General features: G+C 38.8%; 1 protein-coding gene across 5 annotated transcripts in view; it reads left to right on the top strand.

Annotated features, from left to right (window-relative positions):
* ACAD11 (acyl-CoA dehydrogenase family member 11) overlaps window positions 1-8,901 on the top strand; it is a 106,248-nt gene extending 97,347 nt beyond the window's left edge. For all 5 annotated transcript variants that reach the window (XM_072726864.1, XM_026015442.2, XM_026015443.2 and 2 more), the window contains 3 exons: window positions 5,193-5,309; window positions 6,317-6,426; window positions 7,467-8,901. In XM_072726864.1, the coding sequence (XP_072582965.1) occupies window positions 5,193-5,309; window positions 6,317-6,426; window positions 7,467-7,581 (342 nt within the window). In that variant the 3' untranslated portion in view covers window positions 7,582-8,901. The remainder of the gene's footprint in view (window positions 1-5,192; window positions 5,310-6,316; window positions 6,427-7,466) is intronic.
* Window positions 8,902-24,699: the final 15,798 nt, after the last annotated feature.

Below are 24,699 nucleotides of genomic sequence, written 5' to 3'. Positions count from 1 at the left end.
TTTTGCTGCACTTTGGATTATTGTGTTTTCATTTTCATTTGTCTCCATGTATTTTTAAATTTCTTCTTTGATATCTTTGTTAATTCATTGGTTGTTTAGCCTCCACATGTTTGGGCTTTTTCCATTTTTCTTCCTTGTAATTGATTTCTAGTTTCATATCATTGTGGTTCGAAAAACTCCTTCACAGGATTTAAATTTTCCAAAGTTTGTTGGGACTTATTTTGTGGCCTAATGTGATCTATCCTGGAGAACTTTCTATGTCCACTTGAAAAGAATGTATATTCTGTTGTTTTTGAATGGAATATTCCCTATTATGCTAAGTCCATTTAATCTAATGTGTCATTCAAAGACACTGTTTCCTTGTTGACTTTCTGCCTGGATGATCTATCCATTAATATAAGTAGAGTGCTAAAATCCCCTACTATTATTAGGTTATTGTCAATTTCTCTCTTTCTGTTAATATTTGCTCTACGTATTTAGGTGCTGCAATGTTGGGTACATAGACATTTACATTTGTTATATCCTTTTGTTCAGTTCATCCCTTTATCATTATATAATCTCCTTCTTTGTCTCTTGTTGTGGTTTGTTGTTTTTAAGTCGTTTCCATACCCAACATAAGGCTTGAACTCACAACCCTGAGAGAGTCACATGCTCTAATGACTGAGCCTGGCAGGTGCCCCAACTGTTTTTGTTTTAAAGTCTGCTTTGTCTAAATATTGCTACACAGCTTTTTTTTTTTTTCCACTTCCATTTGCAAAGGATATCTTTTTCCATCATTTCACTTTCAGTCTCTATATGTCTTTAGGTCTAAAGTGAGTCTCTTGTAGGCAGCATATAGATGAGTCTTTTTTTGTTTTGTTTTTTTAATCCATTTTATCACTCTATGATGTGATTGACTAGAGCATTTAGACCTTTTACATTTAAAGTAGTTACTGATAAATATGTTCTCTCTTTTTTTTTTTTAAGATTTATTTATTCATGAGATACACAGAGAGAGGCAGAGACACAGGCAGAGGGAGAAGCAGGCTCCATGCAGGGAGCCTGATGCAGGACCCCATACCCAATCCTGGGATCAGGCCCTGAGCTGAAGGCAGATGCTCAACTGCTAGATATGTTCTCATTGCCATTTTGCTAATTCTTTTCTGGTTGTTCTTGTCTGCTTCTTTCTTCCTCTCTTGGTCTCTGTCCTTGTGATTGGTGACTTTTAAATGTTTTCTGTTTGGGGGCACCTGGGTGGCTCAGTCAGTTAAGCCTCTGCCTTCAGCTCAGGTCATGATCTCAGGGTCCTGGGATAGAGCCCCACTTCACACTCCTTGCTCAGCAGGGAGTCTGCTTCTCCCTCTCCTTCTGTTCCTCCCCACTGTTTATGTGTTCTCTCTCCCTCTCTCTATCTCAAATAAATAAATGGAATCCTTTTTTGAAAAAAAAAAAAAAGTTTTCTGTTTTGCTAGGCTGCCCCTATCCAAACCTTCAGGTAGAGTAGATTTTTGTTGGGGGTATTTTAAAAAAAAATTTTGTCAGTGCTCATGGGCATTTTCAATTTGCTGACTTTTTCAGCTCCAAGTCTAGGATGTATTAGACAAAAAGAAAACCCAGGGAACTCACTACCATATTGTTCTTTTAGCTTAGCCAGTCTTCCTCCTTCTCTTTACCAGTGTTTGTTTTATAGAAAGTCCCAGGTTTTTAGTTGTATTCAATAAGAAAATAGGGAAAAGTGCATCTACTTCATCTTTCTGGAAGTAGAAGTCACTGGAAGTGACAACATTATTAATCTATGTAGGTACCTATAAATACAATGCAGAACTCTCTGGGAAAAGCTGGATTGGGGAATGGAGCTTGGAGCTGAGCTGAAGTGGAGGTTCCTTAAGTCCAGGTCTGGGCCTTGAAACCTACACATTCTGGCAAGTGTGCAAAGCATATAAATTTAACAACTTAGATAAAATGGACTAATTCCTTAAGAGTCATAAACTACCAAAACTCACTGAAGGTGAAATAGATAATCAGAGTATTCTAGAACTCTTAAAGAAGTTGAATTCATACTTCTTTTAAAGCTCCTGAAATAAGAAATGATCAGGCCTAGATAGTATCACTGATAAATGATACTAAATAGTTAAAGAAGAAATAACACCAATTCTATGCAACTTCTTCCACAAATTAGAAATGGAGGAAACACTTCTCATTTTATGAGGACAGAATTGCCCTAATCCAAAACCAGATAAGAACTAGACCAATATAGATGCAAAAACCTACTAGGAGATAAGGTCCAGCAATATATAAAAAGAATATTATATCACAGCCAAGTAAGGTTTATCCCAGGAATGCAAAGCTGATTTATATTAAAAAATTACTTAGAAAAGTAATTTTTATAATCTGCCATAGTAGCCTGAAAAAGAAAAAGCACACAATCATGTCAACTGATCCAGAAAAGTGCTTGACAAAATTCACAAGTATTCATAATAAAAACTCTCAGCAAACTAGGAATAGAAAGGAATTTATTCAACCCAATGCAGAGCATCTAAAAAATTTTATAGTTAACATCATGCTTAATGATGAAAGACTAAGTGTTTTTCCCCCAAGACTGGGAACAAAGCAAGGATGTTTACTCTAACCACTCCTATTTTTCATCATAGAGGAAGTCCTAGCCAATGCAGTGAGTCAAGAAAAAAAGTACATATAGTTTGGGGGGGAAAGGAGGTAAAACTATCTGTATTCACAGACAAAATGATTGATATAAAATCCTTAGGAATCTACCAAACAAAACAATTTTCCCAGAACTAATGGAACTTAGCAAAGTCTTGGGATATAAGATCAACACATAAAATTAATTTATTGTCTATACACTAGCAATGAACAAATGGAAACTGAAATTCTTAAAATACTGTTTACAATAGGCTTTTAAAAAGGCACAGATCTGACAAAATGTGTAGTATCCAAATGCTAAAAATTATAAAATTGGTAAAAGAAATAAAAGGAAACCTAAATAAACAGAAATACTGTGTTCACGGACTGTTAGACCAACAGTAAAGATGTCGGCTCTCCTCAAATTGATCCTACAGATTTAAAGAATTTCCAATATGAATCCTGGCAGGACATTTTTGTAGATATATAGGCAGTCTGGCCCGAAAAATTATATGAAATGCAAAGAAAGTAAAATAAAAACAATTTGAAAAAGAAGAAAGTTGAAGGAATCAAATCACTACCTCATCTAAAGACTATGTGTGGTATTAGCAAAGAGAGATACACATAGATCTTTGGAACAGAACAGAGTCCAGAAATAGACCTATAAAAGTATAGGTTAAATGATATTTTATATAGGTACAAAGGCAGTTCAATGGAGAAAAAGTTAATCTTTATAGTAAATGCTATTGGAACAGTTGGACATTCATAGGCAAAAAAATACACCTTGTCCTTAACCTCATACCTCACACAAAATTTAACTCCAAATAAATCATAGACCTAAATGTAAGAGGTAAAACTATACAACTTTTAAGAAAAAAAAATAAGGATAAATCTTTGTGACTTGGGATTAGGCAAAATGTTCTTTTTATTTGTTTGTTTTTATTTATTCATGAGAGACAGAGAGGCAGAGACACAGGCTGAGAGAGAAGCAGGCTCCATGCAGGGAGCCTAACACGGAACTCGATCCCGGGTCTCCAGGATCACACCCTGGGCTGAAGATGGCGCTAAACCGCTGAGCCACCAGGGCTGCCCGGCAAAATGTTCTTAAGATATGCACCAAAAGCACAACCATAAGAGAAAAAAATTGGCAAATTGGACATCATTAAATTTAATCACATTTGTTCTTTGAAAGTCACTATTAAGAGAATGAAAATGCTACAGACTAGAAGATATTTGCAAATTGCCCCTGTGACTGTTAATTTGTATCCTTAATAAAGAAATTTCCAAACAGCAGTAAGAAAACAACCCAATTTAAAAACTGGGGAAATGACATGAACAGATGTATCTTATGTATCTTTTGTATCACCAAAGAGAATATATAGATGGCAAATAAGCACATCAAGAGGTGATCAACATCATCAGTCATAGGGAAATGCAAATTTAAAGTAACATGAAATTGCTCTGCACACTGTTAAAAAGACCAATATATTTTTTAAAAATACAGTACTGAGTGCTGGTGTTTTGGAGAGCAGTTAAAACCATTATACACTGCTGGTGGGAATGCAAAATGGTACAATTGGTCTGGAAAATTGTTTGACAGTTTCTTATAAGCATTTACCAGATGATCTAATAATTCTGTTCCCTGCATCTGCTTTAAAAAATGAAAAGTATAGTCATACAAAAACCTGTATACACATGATTACAGAAGCTATGTTAATAATCACCAAAAACTAGAAACAACCCAAATATCCTTCAGCGGGTGAATGGATAAACAAACTGATACATCCTTACAGTGGAATACTACTCAGTGATAAAAAAAAAAAATAGATGGTACACAGAACAATTTGGTGACACTCAAAAGCAGTATGCTGAGGAAAAGAAGCCAGCCTCTAAAGAATACATGCTACATGATTCCATTTATATGACATTCTGAAAATGGCAAAACTGTAGTGACTGATAACTGATCCTTGGTTGCAAGAGTTTAAGGGTTTGGGAGGGTGTGATTAAAAAGGGGCAGCAGCTTTAATGGGAGATGGAACTGTTCTGTATCTTGACTTTGGTCACAGTAATCTGTACATGTGGTACAATTCATAGAACTATTCCTCAAAGGTAAAGGTCACTGTTACTAAATAATAACACAACAGCGGACTGCTGCACCTTACCCACACTGAAATTGTCCTTGGGGATCATCTCGATTATCTGTAAGCAACTCCACCATCAGACATTTATCCAAGTTTCAGTAAGACTATGAGATTAGCATTCAGGAGGGCTAGTGAGGAATCTTTTGGCAATAAGACAGTTGCTCAGTTCAGCCACCTTGACTTTAGATATCAAGATATCCAAAATAAATTATTTTTCTGAGCAAATACAATTTTTTTCCAACATCTAGCAGTGTTAACTGTAGCATTCCACAAATATATGGTTGGCTGGTATATATCAAACGAATTAACTCTTCCATTAAAAAACAGTAAGGCTTGGGAACAGTCCTTGGCCTACAGAGTGTCAGATGGTTGTGTTAGATATGGACTCATGCCAATTTATCACTCCTTTTTGCTCCCTTTGCTCCCCTGCAGGAGGTTGTGGCTCACTGGATTGCCGAAAGCCGCATTGCCATTGAAAAGATACGTCTGTTGACCCTGAAAGCCGCCCACAGCATTGACACTTTGGGCAGTGCTGCCGCTAAGAAGGAGGTGAGGCCCCTTGGACCACAGTCTGCCAAACCTTCAGTTCCTTAAACCCACTGGGCATTTCAGGTTTTGTGGTACCTTGATGGCACTCAGAATTTTGGAAGCTTCCATGTGATTTTAGTATCAAGATTATAAATATATGTCACTTTTTTAGGGAATGATTTTCAGGATGCAGAATATCTCCAGCATTCTTGGGATGCAGCAACAGAGTGTAGGGAAATCCTAGACTATGCAGATTTGGAATTATACCCAGGATGGCACTTTCTGCCATGTAGCCTTGAGCAAAAAGTATTTGACCTTTCTGCCTATGGCCTAGGGTTCTAGTGAAGAGTGACTAAGATGATAAAGAGTGCATAGTACCACAGAGTATAAATGTTTCATGAAAGATGCCTCTCAGGACGCCTGGGTCACTCAGTTGGTGAAGCATTTGCCTTTGGCTTAGGTCATGATTGCAGGGTCCTGGGATCAAGTCCTGCTTCAGGCTACTTGCTCAGTGGGGAGTCTGCTTCTCCCTCTGCCTGCCACTCCTCCTGCTTATATACTTTCTCTGACAAATAAAATCTTAAAAAAAAAAAAAATGCCTCTCCTACCTTTTTATGTTTCTGGCTTATATGGAGTAAGAACATGATCACTCAATTCTAAAAACCAATAAAAATTGCTAAGAGAAAAGTGATTAATGAAGGCTCTTAAAATCTTTTTATGATCCCTAAGGTGATGATGTGATTTATCAGCTGCCTTAAATCCTTTTGGAAACAAGACAAGTTATAAATAATAAAACATGATTTGGAAGAGCTTTTTCCAGAATGTCTGTATTGACTGAAATATGGCCACTAGCCACATTACAACAGATCTCTTTGTTGGCTTCCATCAAAGATCCTGTTTCAGTGGGTGAATTCATGTGGGAAAGTTCCCTTGTCTCATTTCACAGAGAAAATACAGATTATATCAAATTTTCCCACATTGTGTATTGTCTAAGAAAGAAACATTCTTTTTATATCTTGCTTATGTAGATTGCAATGATTAAAGTGGCTGCCCCTCGGGCTGTCTGCAAAATTATTGACCGGGCAATCCAAGTATGTGGAGGTGCAGGCGTTTCCCAGGATTTCCCTCTGGCTAATATGTAAGTAGATGTCACTTAGTAATCATCTACACTTGACAGGCTTAGAATGGAATTAAAAATCTACAGCTGCTTTGATCCTAATTGTTTAAGAAAAGAAAGATATTAACTCGGGGGCCCTGGGTGGCTCAGTTGGTTAAATATCTGCTTTTGGCTCAGGTCAGATCGAGGCCCTCATCGGGCTCCCTGCTAGGCAGGGAGTCTGCTTCTCCCTCTCCCACCGCCTATGCTCTCCTTCCCAAACAAATAAAACCTTAAAAAAAAAAAAAAAAAGATACTAACTTAAAGTATAATTCAAGGCTAAATGAGGTAATACAGGTGCCCAGTACAATAAATAGTTACTCTTATGATTACAATTATACCCTTCACTCAATGGTGTCAACTTTAACACTGAAGGGGGGCACATTGGGGTTCATGGGCTATTGAGGAAATGACATAGGGGTTCACCCTGAAACCAGAATGATCAGACAGGAGCACATATGGCAAAGGGCACCCAGAGCCAGGCTTAGGTATTCTTTAGGACTGTTTGCCACCTCCGCAGGGATGCCTCAGGCCAGTGACCATCTCATGTCCAGATTCTGGTTGCTGGGAGTTGAGGAACTCTCCAGTGCCTGTTACTGCACAGTCCCCCTGATACCTTCTCTCCCACACTGGAGATGAGTTGGGTGCCCCACAGTTTTTCCCATCAATTTTTGACCATAAGAATGAAATATATTACCACATATTTATAGTGTATAGTGTATTATACTTCACTCCTTGTGGCTTACCTAAGATATCTCATAGTTCTAGCAACTTCTAGAACCCTAAAGCAAACCAAGACTGAGATTAAGCCCATTGCACTGGGCCATTTAAGATTCCTCTTCCCAAAGTGAGAACTTTCAGTGGCTTTTTCTCCTTGATTCTCTTTGTGCTCCTTCTCTTGTCACTGCCGTGGCAATATTTCAAAAATGAATTGTCTTGGCTTAGAGTCAGAGTGACTGACATTAAAGCACCATGTTCCTCCTAGATAACTCCTGCTATTCCTGCTCCTTTTGTGTTCACAGGTATGCCCTAACTCGGGCTCTGCGCTTAGCAGATGGGCCCGATGAAGTCCACCTCTCAACAATCGCAGCAATGGAGCTGCGGGATCAAGCCAGAGTTGCGAAGTCCAAGATGTAGGGGGCGGCGGCGTCTCACCAGACACTTCACCGGCTCTGGCATTTGTGCCTTGTTCCAGCTTTGCACCAGTGTGAGCACAGGCTTAATTACTCATGTTCAGTAAAGATCTGAGCATCTGTTTTGATCATTGGGTATTATAATTTCAAGGGTCACAAAGGTTTAAGTTAAATAAGAAATTCTATAGCTGCCATCATTTAGCCTATTACCATGTTAGGCTTTATTTTTCAAACACTCAACTTGTAAAGAAATAATGAAGTAATCTGGAGAGCTAAACCATAGGCATAAACATATCTTCACTTACTGATTCCCAAGAATTGTTCCATTTGAGTAAATATTCAAGGAGTTATTGCTTGTATAAACTATGGTGGGCTTTAAGGGGTAGTTGAACACTTTGTAGTACTACCATATTTGCACTGGAGAAAGACACGTGGCTGATAGAATCACTTTAGAATTCAGAGAAGCCTCTTCCTAATTCAACAGAAAGCATTTATACATAAAATCTGATACAGTTTCAAGTTTGCTATAAAACATGCATAGGGATCCCTGGGTGGCACAGTGGTTTGGTGCCTGCCTTTGGCCCAGGGCACGATCCTGGAGACTCAGGATCGAGTCCCGCTTCGGGCTCCCCGTGCATGGAGCCTGCTTCTCCCTCTCTCTCTCTCTGTGTGTGTGACTATCATAAATAAATTTTAAAAATAAATAAATAAATAAAACATGCATATTATGAAAAAATATTAAGAAAAATTTTAATTATGTATACTATGTTGATGAGAACAGTGGGTAGTTTAAGCTACAAAAAGTTCTTTAATTTTGAGAAGACCTTACAAACTGTCTTCTCAGAATGCCACCCTGTTAATATCAACCTCCTAAGCAAACATCCTCGTATCTCTTTAAATCAGTGCTGCCCAACACAATAGCCACTGGCCACATGTGACTCTTGGGCACTTTAATTGTGCCTAGTGCAACCAAGGAACTTTTGATTGTTGAAAATTTTAATTAAATACTGATTCTTAACTCAGTTACTGGGAAACTTTTAAGTATGCTTGCAATAACTTGGGTATGTGAATTGACTTTATCAAATCTAAATTTTATGAAGTCTAAATACAGTATTTTGGCTGAAAATTTAGCATCCAAATTAAGAAACAGAGTAAGTATCGAACCTTTTGATGACTTAGTATGAAAAAAAGGTAAAATATCTCAGTACTTTTTAAGTAGTGATTACATATCGAAATGATAAAATGCAAATATAAGGCATACCTTGTTTTATTGTGCTTCACTTTTTGAACTTCTTATAAATTAAAGGTTTGTGGCAACTCTGCATCAAGCAAGTCCATGCCATTTTTCCAACAGCATTTGCTCACTTCAGGTCTCTGTGTCACAGTTTAATAATTCTTTCAGTATTTCAAAGTCATCCATTATTATTACATTTGACCTGCTGCAATCTCATGATTAAACTGGAACGGATGAGGTGTTGTTTCTTATGGATGAGCAAAGAAAGTCGTTTCTTGAGGTAAATCAAGAGGCTGTGAGAAAAAAAAATCAAGATGCTGTGAAGATTGTTGAAATGACAGAGATTTAGAATATTACATTAACTTAGTTGATAAAGCAGCAGCAGGATTTCAGAGTTTTAACTCCAATTTTGAAAGAAGTTCTCCTGTGGGTAAAATGCTATCAAATAGCATCACACACTACAGAGAATTAGTTCATGAGGAAAAGAGTCAATTCATGCAGCAGACTTCATTGTCCTATTTTAAGAAATTGCCCCAGCCATTTCGAACTTCAGCAGCTGCTCCCCTGGTCAGTGAGCAGCCATCAACATTGAGGCAAGACCCTCTACCAGCAAAAAGACTCACTGAAAGTTCAGGTGATGGGGACGCCTGGGTGACTCAGCAGTTGAGCGTCTGCCTTTGGCTCAGGGTGTGATCCTGGTCTCCGGATCGAGTCCCACATCAGGCTCCCTGCAAGGAGCCTGCTTCTCCCTCTACCTGTGTCTCTGCCCCTCTCTGTGTATCTCTCATGAATAAATAAATAAAATCTTAAAAAAAAAAAAAAAAGTAAGTTCAGGTGATGGTTAGCAATTTTTGTTAGCAATAAAGTTTTTTTTTTTTTAAGTAATCGCTTCACCCAACGGGGGGCTCAGACTCTCAACCCTGAAATCAGAGGTCCCATGCTCCACACACTAAACCAGCCAGGCAACCCTAAATCATTAATTAAGGTGTTTACACTGTTTTTTCAGACAATGGTTATTGCATTTAAGAGTATAGTGTAAATATAACTTTTATATGCACTGGGAAACCAGGAAATTTGTTTGATTTGCTTTTTTGCCACATTCACTTTATTGTGGTAGTCTGGAACCAATCCTGCAGCATCTCTGAGGTATGCCTGTACTGAATTAAAATTTATTATTAAACTTAATTTCATCTGTTTCTTGTTACCTTTCTAGTGTGCATGCCATTGGACCATTAACTGGTAAAATTTTAAATGTTCAAGTGGAAATATTTTTATTCCTAAAAACTTTAAAACTCTTGTTTTATTAGCATACATATCACATACATTTATTGATGTCCAAAGGTAATTTAAATGTCTTCCTGGAATGGAGAGCAGATATTTGACACAGACCTGGACTCTGATTCCTGTGTGTCACATGGGCCTCAGAAACATTTGCCTTTGAGCCTTAATCTCTCTGCACCTCATTTTTCTTTCCCTACCCTGGGATTAACCATTTAATCTAGAGGAGCTTTACCTACTGAGACTGTATTGTGATAATCATTGAAGCTATGTAGAAGCACTTAGATATTTCTGAACCACAATATTTTATAAGGTTTCCTCATTTGAAGCAGATAAAATCTTACAACCCAAGCTATCGAACCTTATTTCTAGTTTTAAAAGTTGTGACTTAGAAATCAGGATGGTTTCTGAACAATTAAAATTAAAGGTTGGGGCAGCCCGGGTGGCTCAGCGGTTTAGCACTGCCTTCAGCCCAGGGTGTGATCCTGGGGACCTGGGATTGAGTCCCACATCGGGCTCCCTGCATGGAGCCTGCTTCTCTCTCTGCCTGTGTCTCTGCCTCTCTCCCCCTCTGTATCTCTCATGAATAAATAAATAAAATTTTTTAAAAAAATTAAAGGTTATGTCTGGTACTTAAAATTTTGTGGTAATTTTGTCCCATATCTTTGAGGAAATCTGGTGCAATTGCTGGTTGACTTATTTCAATTCATCTGTTTTTATCTATGTCTGCCATATACTCAACCATCCCTTTGGCAAAGTCACTCCATGTGGCCCATATTCACTTCTCTCCCCTACCTTTCATTTGATTTACATACAATGTTACAAAGAATAGTGAGGGTTGTTTTGAAAAGAAAATTCCAGTCTCCAAAGAAGGAAAAGATGAGGGATGCTTTGCCTTGGCCCATGGTGAATGAATGGACTGACTGTAAGCATGGGAGCTCAGAGCCATTTCTAGGCTGTCCTCAGGCTGGCTGTCCCTGGGAGTCACTATACAGCAGTACACCTGAGACAGTCAGCCGGGTTTGACATGCTACATGGTTTTGAAATGACAAGTTGCCCTCTTTAGTAACCACCTGGCAGGAAGACAGGAAGAAGGAGAGTTCATTAGGCAGTGTTGTACCCATCAAGACGTCTCCAAGATTTGCAGGTGGTCAGCAGCAGGGAGGAAGGGCCTCATGACAGCCTGACAGAAGTTTCCGCAAGGCTCCACACAAAAGCAGTCATGGGAGTTGAGTAGAGCTTGTCCAGGAGTGTAGCCAGTTAAGAATCTTTTTGATCTTTGATATTTTACCTTGGAAACAGAGCAGAAAGTATGATCATAAAGGAGCGAATTTCCTCATCAACCTGTGATTATTTACAAAGACTTCCCCAAGGTTAGCCTCACCCCAGCTCTTCCCACAACTGTGATCTACTGACATGTCCTAGGCATGTCCACTTTTTGTCCAAGAGAACTAGAGTGGGTAAAAAGCAAAGTCTACAGCAGCATTTAGGGGATTTTTTCAATTATTTTTATTTCAGTTTTTTTTTTTTTAAGATTTTATCCATTTATTCATGAGAGACACAGAGAGAGAAGCAAAGACATAGGCAGAAGGAGAAGCAGGCTCCCTCTAGGGAGCCCGATGCAGGACTCGGTCCCAGGATCCCAGGATTATGACCTGAACCAAAGGCAGAAGCTCAACCACTGAGCCACCCAGGTGCTCCTTATTTCAGGTTTTTATTTAAATTCTAGTTAGTTAACATACAGTATAATACTGGTTTCAGGAATAGAATTTAGTGATTCATCACTTATATATAATACCCAGTGCTCATTACAGGTGGCCTCCTTACTACCCATCACCCATCTAACCCATCCCCCACCCACCTCCATCAACCCTTCCATCAACCTTCAGTTTCTTCTCTATCCTTAAGAGTCTCTTATGGTTTGCTGCCCTCTTTTTCCCTCCTTCCCCTATGTTCCTCTGTTTTGTTTCCTAAATTCCACAAGTGAGATCATATGGTATTTGTCTTTCTCTGACTTATTTCACTTAGCATAATACACTCTAGCTCCATCCACATTGTTGCAAATGGCAAGATTTCGTTCTTTTTGATGGCTGAGTACTATTCCATTGTGTGTGTGTGTGTGTGTGTGTGTGTGTGTGTGTGTGTGTACACCACTTCTTATTATCCATTCATCAGCTGATGGGCATTTGGGGTCTCTCCATAGTTTGGCTATTGTTGATAGTGCTGCTATAAACATCAGGGTGCATGTGCCCCTTTGAATCTTTTGTATTTTTGTATCTTTTGAATAAATACCTAGTAGTACAATTGCTGGATTGTAGGGTAGCTCTGTTTTTGATTTTTTGAGGAACCTCCATACTGTTCTCCAGAATGGCCACTGTCTGTTGCCATGTCTTTTCCACCATTTCTTTTGCCTGAATTACCATGGTAGTCTGATTGGGCTTCTAGATTGTTCTCAGAGTAGTCAGCATGACCCTCTCAAAATGTTTCAGTGGCTTTGCATGTCATTTAGAATAAAATCTAAGAGTCCTTGTCATGACCAACAAGGTTCTATCTGAGCTTGTCCCCTGACACCATCTGAGCTCATCCCCTGGCATCCTCCCTCCATCATGGCCTCCTTCTGCTGTTCAACATGCAACCCCAGCCAGGCCTCTGAGGCTTGGTTCTTTCTAATTTCTCTGCTTGAAAAGAGATTTCCAGATGCCTGCTCACCAGTCACCTTGGCAAAAGGCTCCTTTCTTGACTACTTGCTCTAAATGAGCACCATTTCTGTATCTGCCATTCTCTTCTCACAGCACTTAACACCTGACATATTTCATATCTACATATTTATGGTCTGCTTACCACCTTGTAAGCACCACTTTTCCCCTCCTATAATCACTTATTTCAACTATTTTGTGTACTGGGGTTCCCTTCAGTCCTCGGAACCAGTAAGCACTCAAAAAAAAAAAGTATGAATGAATGAGCATGGATGATTCCTGATTTGTAGTTGGTGAGAGGGCAAACCATTTATTTATATGCCTGCAGATGGAGCAGAGCAGAAGCTTAAGCTCTGGCCCATGAACACAGACCTACAATGGGTTACAGGTAGCTGGAGAGGACACTGGTGCCCCAGCATAGAGGGGTGCACAGCAGTTTGGGCAAATCAGGTGATTGAAATAAGGCTCCCTGAGTATTTAACAATCCAGGGGAATGCACACACTTTTTAAGTTTTCCTGCTTTCCAATCCAATCTAATCAGCCAGAGTGATGTGACCAGCACTTGGCGCAAAGGGAAGTCAGGACTCCTAAGAAAATAAAACCACTGTTGGTGATCGCTAGAATTTCCAAGTTTCCAAATAAACAGGATTCTGGGAAGTGTCCTCACTTAATTCGGGGCAAAGACCATTTAGGGTTTGTGACCCTGCCTCAATATTTTTCTTTCTCTTTTTTTCAGTAGTTCTCATTATGTGTTTATCATGAAGAAAATTCACACACATTCTTGTGTGTGTCTAGTGTGATAAGCTCTGTGAAACAAGGGCTTTTCTCTGCTTTATCTTCACCAAAACTATGTGAACAAAGGGTGATTATCCTGGACTGCTACCCCTCTCAGGACAGCACTTCAGCAGCACTCCTTCACCTGCTGGGCTGATGGGCAGCCCTCCTTCACCACCCTGGTGAAGACTCATGTTACACTCTTTCAAAATGAGTGAAGGTGGAGATTATAGATGTCTCTTCCCCACAATGTCCTTACCTCTCACTTCAGTTTCTACCATTCTTTGTCCTTACCCCACATCAACCACACTGGTCTTCTGCTGTTTCTCTAGTATCCCAGATTTTTTTTTCTTAAATTAGAAATATTTGTCTCTTATTAAAAATAGGGTCCTCTCATGAGGACAGAATGTGCAAGAGAGCCTTTCTGGGTTTTCTCATTCCAGCAGGCTGAGGCTGTCCATTCAAAATGTTCCTCCGTATGTAGGAGGGAAAGCTCTCCACCTACTCTTGGGAAATTAGACTAGTCTAATTTTACTTTTGATTATCCACATGCATGAAAAAAAATCAAAATCCAACTATTAACAGGCTATCTGTCCCTAGAGTCCACTTGGACAGACAGGTGTACGTAAGTCCCCATCTCCATGTGCTGGCCAGGATTAGATGGTACTCTGGAAATAAGGTGTTCCTGGCTAGAGTTCAAAGACCTAGTTCTCAGTCACCTGGCTGAAAACATGCATAATGCCTCTCGTGAGAGTCAGAGATTTGCTCCTTAGCAAGGAGTACTCTGGGTGTAGTGGGGCTGCCATCTGGCCACAGGTGGTGTCTTGCCTAGAAGCTGCTTACTCCATTCCTAATCCTCTTGAGATTCCTTAAGTTAGCAAGAGTGAATGCAAATTCCAAAATGACACACCAAGTTACACAAGGTTGAAGAAGTCATTAAGGCAACAGTCCCACCAACTCCATGCACAGAACTCTGAACCTTCTCCTTTCACCCTTCAGGACAAGCTAGTCCTGCCCAGCACCTCTCCTCAGTGGCAGCTTCCAGCATGCAGAAACCTTGAGCAGTTTTTACCCTAGAAAATTGGAGTGGCCTAATTAAGGAACTTTTTGTCAACTTCAAGCCCAAGGTTCTACCTTAAGCTCTTTGCACTTGCTTTTCTGTTTGCCTAGAAAGTTCTTTCTCCACCCCCATATTCTCAAGGCTTGCTCCTTTCCTGAAAATGTGACATTCTAGGTTTTTCCTTCTGTGATCATCCCATCTAAATTTCTATGCCCTTCTAGTGCGCTCGCTCGCTCTCTCTCTCTCTCTCTCCCTCTCTCTCTCTCCTTACCCCCTTCCCTGGTTTGGTTTTCTTCTTAGAACTGTCACCATGTAACATACTATGTATCTTTCTTTTTTTAATCTGGTTTATTGTCCCTTTATTCCCCACTAAAACGTATGCTTTAGCAAAGAGAGATTTTTTTACTCACTGCTCTACCCTTAGTATATAGGACAATGCTTGAAGCATGCATAATAGATCCTCAATAAATATTTGTTGAATGCACGGAATGCCTTCAGCTGTAGGAGAGCAGGGATCCCAGGAAGTTTGTTTAACCTCTATATCAGAAGTATGATAACATAGGTTCATGTTTGCTCACTGGCCAGATTCTTAAAAGATCTAAAGCTAAGCTTCTCAACCCTAGCTGAGCATCAGAATTCCCTAAGGAGCTTAATATAGACTCAGCTTCCCCAGCGACTGTGTGACTTCAGTGGTAACAAGGTATACCAGGGATTTCTGTGAAACAAGGGTCAGGGCAGAGACTCACTTCCTGATCAGGTCTGTCAGGGTGTTTGGCTGTAAACATGGCTAATGTGAGCAAAAAGGAATCTGTTAAGTAGGTGTGGACGTGGAAGACTAAGAATTCTGAGGATTTCACCAAGACACTCAGTTAGGAGGAGTAACCCCTGCAGTGGCTTACCATCCTCCAACCTGCCCACCATTTCTTCGTCCTTGCCGAAGGCATGTGCTTGGGCTCTAAGGAGCGTTTGGTTGGCCAAGCTCAGGTATACTTCCACCCCCAGCCTGTCCTCAAAAAGGAAGAAGAAAGAGAAACATAATTCAAGCCACATGTGTGATTTTAAATTTTCTGATGCCACATTAAAAATAGTAAAAAGCAACATGTGAAATTAATTTTAACAATATATTTTGTGTAACCTAATATATCCACATATCATTTCAACATGTAATCAATATAAAAAAATACTAAGATATTTTATACTGTCCCCCTCAAAATCTATAGAGTATATTTTAAATTCACAACACATCTCAATTTGGAGGCTAAATTTTTAGTGGAAATACATGAACTATAAAAAGTTAACTGTATGTAAATTCCATAAAGTTTACCGTTGAAAAAGCATATTTACATATTCAAATTGCCCCAAACATATTTAAAATTTTTCAAAAACTGAATTATCAGTTTTTAAGTTTAAGTAAGCTAGAGGGAGGTCCAAGATGACAGTATAGGAAGATCCTGAACTCCGCCCCCAACATGAACACACCAAATCTACAGCTACATATGGATCATTTCCCTCTGAAAAAGATCTGAAAAAAATAGATGAACTTCTGTCTACAATAAAGGATTGAAGGACCAGATCAAGATGGGTAAGAGGAACAGACACATGATTGGCAAAAAGACCCAAAACAAAAAAACAACCACCCCCAATGTGCTGACCCACAACAGGGTGGGATCTCACCAGACAGACACTTCTGGAGAAGAGTGAAGGGTTGGTGCCCCACATTGGGCACCCCAGAAAGGTGAGTCCCCAGAACATCTGGCTTGGAAATGGGACTGACTTCTTGGTGTCCCAAAATGCTAGAGGAAACTGAGATTTCCCCTCTCTGAAGGCTCACAGGCAGTTTCATTCACTGTAGACCCAGAGGAAAAAGCCAGTGGTGGAAAAGCACCTAGACTCTATGTGAGGGAGTACTAAAAGGAAAAACTGTACAACCTAGAATACTCAGAAAGGTTTTTTAAGCATCACTGTTTTATTTATTCATTTAAAAAAAAGATGTGAAGTTCTCATTTTAATAAACAAAACATAAGTTTTCCCTTAATTTTTTCTTTCCCTTTTGTTAAAACATCAATTCTGCCTACTTAAATTAGAATGAGTTTTGCCCAGTGTCTTTAGGGCTGCAAAGAAATTCAGCTCAAATGAGCTTTATCATCAATGTATAGACTTCAAGGGGAGATAAAGAGTTTTTCAGAAAAACAAAAAACTATAGGATACCTGGGTGGCTCAGTCAGTTAAGCATCTGACTCTTGGTTTCAGCTCAGGTCATGATCTCCCAGTTGTGGGATCAAGCCCCATGTCAGGTTCTGTGATTGGTGCAGAGTCTGCTTCAGATTCTTTCTCTCTCTCCCCCCGCACCCACGCTCTCCATCTCTGTCTCACAAATAAATAAAAATCTTAAAAAAAAAAAAAAAGGAAAGAAAAGAGGGAAAAGTGCTTAGCAGGGAAATAGGGCAGAATCACAGGAGCAGCAGTGAAGCACCAAGATTCCTGGAGACACTAGAAGAGGAGGGGCGCCCAGGAGAAAGCTCACTGCAAACCACAGTCTGATCTCAGTAAAGGGCTAGAGTGCCACAACCCTCTGGGGCATTTGGGAGAAGCCAGCTGGTTACGTGCGCCAGCTCTGGAACTCCCTTTACCCTAGAGCCCAGCAATGGAAGGAGGCAGTTGTCCTCTGTTCCTTTTGAGAGAGACATTGCTGGGAGTGCGGGTCCAGTGGCATAGGGCCCTGATCCAAGGGTGCCAAAGCAGACAAAGCTGACTATCCTCCGTTCCCCCTGGGGCAGGTGGAAGTGGGGAGGGCACAGGAAAGTGAGAATTCTCCTGCTGCTGGGCACCCCACAAACTGTACAGATCAGTGCACCTGCTCCTGCCCCCAGGAGCATCTAGGCCAGTGTGGACGGGAGACTGCCGTTACTCATGGGGAGCTTGACTCCAGAGCAGGAAATCTGGCCAGCACCACTTTTTCTCTCTTCTTTTCACCTTGCACCTGGGGGAGGTGGGGCCTCTAGGGAACGAAGGCCTCGTGGGATAAACAGCTTATACTGAGCTCAGCACCTGGCAAGGGGCAGGACATTTCCACCCAGACACCTGAGAATCAGTGCAGCAGACCACTCCCCCAGAACTGCTGGAAGAACAAGGGAAAAGAGAGTTTATAAGAAGAACAAGAAGCATTGGAAAGCTCTAGAACTGAGGGAAAATAGTATATAGAACTAGAGGGTCTTTTTTTCTTCTTTCTTATTATGACTCATTTTTATATCAGGTTAAAAATTTCCAATATTTTTTCTCTTTTCCTGCCTTAACTGTAATATTTTACCAACTCTTCATTTTTAAGCTTTTTCCCCTTTTAACTTTCATATTTCTACAATTACATGTCTTAGATATATTTTTCACTTTTGGATTCCCTTCAACAGATTCAATTTAATTTTGGGAGATATATAAGATATGGGTTTTTGTTTTTTTTATTTTTTTCTGTCGTTTTGTTCTACGATGGTGGAAGTTAGTACCTTCTAACGCACGACCAAAATACACCCAGAACCACGTGGAACACCGTGTTGCTTCATTCTGTGAGACTATATTCACACTTCCTTCCCATTCTGCCCCCCTCTTTAATCTTGTTTATGTTTTTGTGGTTGATATTGGGTCCTTATATAAGTATTGTTGGTTTATATAAACTTGGGATTGAGCATCTTCTAACATACAGAACAAAATACACTCAGAACCAAGAGGATCACCCTCTAGGTCCTCTCAGGGAGACTATAATCTCTCTCCACCACCACTTCCTTACCACCACCATCCAGCCCCTTCCTTCCTCCCTCCCTCCCTCCTTCCTTCCTTTCTTCTTTTCATTCTTGTTTTTGGCCTTGGTTTTTAATTTTTACTATTTTGTTTTAAAATTTGTTTATCATGTTAATGGTCCTTTTGTTTTATTTTGTTCTTTTTCTTTTATTTTCCGGTCTCTGACCTCTTCAGAATCATCTAGGGTGTATTTTACTTAGGTCATGGTTGATATTTTTGATTCAGCTCGCTTATATAGCCACTCTGCACTGGACAGAATGACTAGAAGGAAGAATTCACCTCAAATGAAAGAACCAGAAGCAATACTCTGTCAGAGTTACTGAACATGGACTTAAATACGATGTCAGAAATTCAATTCAGAAGTACAATTATAAACTTACTGGTGGCTCTGGAAAAAGGCAGAAAGGACCCAGGAGATTTCTTACTGCAGAATTGAGATCTAATCTTGCCAAAATTAAAAATGTTTTTAACTGAGATGCAATCCAAACTGGATGCTCTAACTGCTAGGGTTAATGAGATGGAAGACAGAGTGAATAACATAGAAGACAAGTGGAAAGGAAGGAAGCTGAGGAAAAAAGAGAAAAACAATTAAGAACCCATAAGGAAAGGCTTAGTGAAATAAATGATAGCTTGAGAAGGAAGAATATACATCTAATTGGGATTCCAGAAGAGGCTAAGAGAAAGAGAGGACCACAAAGCATATTTGAACAAATCATAGCTGAGAACTTCCCTAATATGGGGGAGGAAACAGGCATTCAGATACAAGAGATAGAGAGGATCCCCCCAAATCAATAAAAAATGTTCAACACCTTGACATTTAATAGTGAAACTTCAAATTTCAAAGATAAAGAGAAAATTCTTAACTTATATGGGGAGAAATATCAGATTAACAGCAGACCTCTCCACAGAGACCTGGCAGGCCAGAAAGGGCTGGCAGGATATATTCAGGGCCCTACATGAGAAAAACATGCAGCCAAGACTACTTTATCCAGCAAGGCTGTCATTCAGAATAGAAGGAGAGATAAAGGGCTTCCAGGATAGACAGAAATTGAACCATTTACCATTCAAATGATCCTCAAAAGAAAGCTGGGGTAGCAATTCTCAGATCAGATAAGTTAGAATTTATACCAAAGACTGTAGTAAGAGATGAAGAGGGACACTATATCCAATAAGAAGACCTAACAGTTATGAATATTTATGCTCCTAATGTGGGAGCTGCAAAGTGTATCAATTAATAACCAAAGTAAAGAAATACTTAGATAATAATACACTAATAGTAGGAGACTTCAACACAGCACTCTCAGCAAATGACAGATATTCTAAGCACAACATCACCAAAGAAACAAGGACCTTGAATGATACACTGGACCAAATATATTTCACAGATATATACAGAACATTCCATCTGAATGCAACTGACTACACATTCTTCTCAAGTACACATGGAACTTTCTCCAGAATAGACCACATACTGGGTCACATATCAGGTCTCAACCGATACCATAAGATTGGGATTGTCCCCTGCATATTTTCAGACCACAATGCTTTGAAACTTGAACTCAATCACAAGAAGGAATTTGGAAGAAACTGAAACACGTAGAAGTTAAAGAGCATCCTGCTAAAAGATTAATGGAACCAGGAAATTAGAGAAGAATTAAAAAAATTCATGGAAACAAAGGAAAATGAAAATACAACTGTTCAAACTCTTTGGGATACAGCAAAAAGCAGTCCTAAGGGGAAAATACATTGCAATCAATACAAGCCTCCCTCAAAAAATTGGAAAAAACTCAAATACACAAGCTAACCTTGCACCTAAAGGAATTGGAGAAAGAACAGCAAATAAAGCCTAAACAAAGCAGAAGAAGAGAGATAATAAGGATTAGAGCAGAACTCAGTGACAGAGACCAGAACTATAGAATAGATCAACAAAATTACAAATGAAATAGGAGAGATCACAACCAATACCAAGGAAATACAAATGATTTTAAAAATGTATTATGAGCAACTATATGCCAACAAATTAGGCAATCTAGAGAAATGGATGCATTTCTGGAAACCCACAAACTACAAACACTGGAAGAGGAAGAGATAGAAAACCTGAACAGGCCAATAACCAGCAAGGAAATTGAAACAGTCATCAAAAACCTCCCAAGACACAAAAGTCCAGGGCCAGATTGCTTCGCAGGGGAATTCTACCAAACATTTAAAGAATAATACCTATTCTACTAAAGCTGTTTCAAAGGATAGAAAGGGAGGGAATACTTCCGAACTCATTTTATGAGGCCAGCATTACCTTGATCCCCAAACCAGAAAAGGCTCCACCAAAAAGAATTATATACCACTATCCCTGATGAATATGGATATAAAAATTCTCACCAAGATACTATCCAATAGGATCCAACAATACACTAAGAGGATTATTCACCATGACCAAATGGGATTTATCCCCAGGATACAAAGGTGGTTAAACACTCCTAAAACAGTGTGATAGATCACAACAATAAGAGAAAAAACAAGAATCATATGATCCTCTTAATAGACGCAGAGAAAGCATTTGACAAAATACAGCATCCTTTCTTGATTAAAACTCTTCAGAGTGTAGGGATAGAGGAAACATTCCTCAATATCTTAAGAGCCATTTATGAAAAGCCCATAGCAAATATCATTCTCAATGGGCAAAATCTGAGAGCCTTTCCCCTAAGATCAGGAACATGACAGGGATGTCCACTCTCACCACTGCTATTTGACATTGTACTAGAAGTCCTAGCCTCAGCAATCAGGCAACAAAAATAAATAAAAGGCATTCAAACTGGCAAAGAAGTCAAACTCTCCCATTTCAGAGATGACATGATACTATATATAGAAAACCCAAAAGACTCGACCCCAAGATTGTTAGAACTCATACAGCAATTTAGCAATGTGGCAGGATACAAAATCAATGCACAGAAATCAGTGGCATTTCTATACACTGACAATGAGACTGAGGAAAGAGAAATTAAGGAGTCAATCCCATTTACAATTGCACCCAAAACCATAAGATACCTAGGAATAAACCTAAGCAAAGTAGTAAAGGATTTGTACCGTAAAAACTACGGAACACTTCTGAAAGAAATTGAGGAAGACACAAAGAGATGGAAAAACATCCCATGCTCATGGATTAGAAGAATAAATATTGTGAAAATGTCAATGCTACCCAGGGCAATTTATACGTTCAATGCAATTCCTATGGAAATACCACAGATTTTCTTCATAGAGTTGGAACAAATAATCTTAAGATTTGTGTGGAATCAGAAAAGACCCCGAATAGACAGGGGAATATTGAAAAAGAAAACCAATGTCAGGGGCATCACAATGCTGAATTTTAAGCTGTACTACAAAGCTGTGACCATCAAGACAGTGTGGTACTGGCACAAAAACAGACACATAGATCAATGGAACAGAACAGAGAACCAGAAATGGGCCCTCAACTCTATGGTTAACTAATATTCAACAAAGCAGGAAAGACTATCCACTGGAAAAAAGACAGTCTCTTCAATGAATGGTGCTGGGAAAATTGGACATCCACATGCCGAAGAATGAAACTAAACCATTCTCTTACACCAGACACAAAGATAAATTCAAAATGGATGAAAGATCTAAACGTGAGTCAAGAGTCCATCAAAATCCTAGAGGAGAACACAGGTTGCACCCTTTTTGAACTTGGCCACAGCAACTTCTTTCAAGACACATCTATGAAGGCAAGAGAAACAAAAGCAAAAATGAATTACTGGGACTTAATCAAGATAAAAAGCGTCTGCACAGCAAAAGGAACAGTCAACAAAACTAAAAGACAACCTACAGAATGGGAGAAGATATTTGCAAATGACATATCAGATAAAGGGCTAGTATTGAAGATCTATAAAGAACTTATTAAACTCAACAGCAAAGAAACAAACAATCCAATCATGAAATGGGCAAAAGATATGAACAGAAATCTCACAGAGGAAGACATAGACATGGCCAACAAGCACATGAGGAAATGCTCCGTATCACTTGCCATCAGGGAAATACAAATCAAAACCACAATGAGATACCACCTCACACCACTGAGAATGGTGAAAATTAATAAGATAGGAAACCACAAATGTTGGAGAGGATGTGGAGAAAGGGGAACCCTCTTGCACTGTTGTGGGAATGCGAACTGGTACAGCCACTCTGGAAAACTGTGTGGAAGTTCCTCAAGAAGTTAAAAATAGAGCTATCCTATGATCTAGCAATTGTACTACTGGGTATTTACCTCAAAGATATTCATGTAGTAAAATGCTGGGACACCCATACCCCAATGTTCATAGCAGCAATGTCCACATAGCCAAACTGTGGAAGACACCATGATGTCCTTCAACAGATAAATGGATTAAGAAGAAGATGTATATGTATATGTATATGTGTGTATATATATATATATATATACAATGGAATATTATTCAGCCATCAGAAAAGACGACTACTCACAATTTGCTTCAATGTGGATGGAACTAGAGGGTATTATGTTAAGTGAAATAAGTCAATCAGAAGGACAATCATCATATGGCTTCACTCATACGTGGAATATAAGAAATAGTGGAAGGGATTATAAGGGAAAGGAGGGGAACTGAATGGGAAAAATTAGAGAGGGAGACAAACCATTAGAGACTCCTAACGCTGGAAAGCAAACAAAGGGTTGCAGAAGGGGAGGAAAATGGGGAGGATGCGGTAACTGGGTGATGGGCACTGAGGAGGGCACTTGATGGGATGAGCACTGGGTGTTATACTATATGTTGGCAAATTGAATTTAAATTTTTAAAAATGTAAATAAAAAAAAAGAAAAGGAAAGAAAATACAACAGACCAAGATTATAGCAATATAGGCCTAACTGAAGAAGCAAGAGAAAACAAGTTAACCTACACCTAAAGGAGCTACAAAAAGAACAAACAAAGCCCAAAGCCCAGTAAAAGGAAGGAAATAATAAAGATTAAAGCAGAAATAAAAGAAATAGAGACTAAAAAAAAAAATAGAATAAAACCAGGAATGAGTTCTTTGAAAAGATCAACAAGTCATAAATCTTTAGCCACATTCATCAAAAAAAAGGAAATGACTCAAATTAATAAAATGAGGAGAAATAACAACCATCACCACAGAAAGGATTATAATATGAAAAATTGTATGGGAACAGATTGGACAACCTAGAAAAAATGGATAAATTTCTAGAAACATATCACCTTTGAAAACTGAATCAGGAAGAAATAGAAAATTTGAACAGATTACTAGCAATGAAATTGAATCAGTAATCAAAAAACTAGCAAACCAAAGTCCAGAATCAGATGACTTTACAGGTCAATTCTACTAATTATTTAAAGAAGAGTTAATACCTATTCTTTTCAAACTATTCCAAAAAAATAGAAGAGGAAGGAACCTTTCCAAATTCATTCTACGAGGCCAGCATTATCCTGATATCAAAACCAGATAGAGACACCCACAAAAAAAGAGAACTGCAGGCTAATATCTCTGATGAACACAGTTGCAAAAATCCTCAACAAAATATTAGCTAATAGAATCTAATAATACATTTAAAAAATCATTCACAATCGAGTGGGCTTTATTCCTGGGACGCAAGCATGGTTCAATATTTGCAAAGCAATCAATGTGATACATCAACAAGAGAAAGGATAAAAACCATATGATCATTTCAAATGCTGAAAAAAGCATTTGACAACGTCAATATCCATTCATGATAAAATCTGTCAACAAAGTAGGTTTAGAGGAAACATATATATTCCATACATAAAGGCCATATATGAAAAACCCACAACAAACATACTCAGTAGTGAGAAATTGAGAACATTTCCCTAACATCAGGAACAAGACAAGGATGTCTACTCACATGACTTTTATTCAACATAGTCCTGGAAGTCCTAGTCAAAGCAATCAGACAATAAAAAGAAATAAAAGATACCTAAATTGGTAAGAAAGAAGTAGAATTTTCACTTTTTGCAGATGACATTATCTTTAGAAAACCCTAAAAGCCTCCACAAAAAAAAAAAAAAACTAGTAGAAATGGTAAATGAATTCAGTAAAGTTGCAGAGTACAAAATCAGTATACAGAAATCCATTGTATTTGTATACACTAATAATGAAGTAGCAGGAATAGAAACTAAGAAAGCAATCCCATTTACAACTGTGCCAAAAATAATAAAATACTTAGGAATAAACTAAACCAAGGGAGTGAAAACCTGTTACTCTGAAAACTGTAAAACACTGATGAAAGAAACTGAA

Source organism: Vulpes vulpes, chromosome 11, assembly GCF_048418805.1.
Source record: "Vulpes vulpes isolate BD-2025 chromosome 11, VulVul3, whole genome shotgun sequence".
Classification (NCBI taxonomy): domain Eukaryota; kingdom Metazoa; phylum Chordata; class Mammalia; order Carnivora; family Canidae; genus Vulpes; species Vulpes vulpes.
The sequence above is the reverse complement of the archived record's forward strand: the minus strand, read 5'-3'. Positions and strand labels throughout refer to the sequence as shown.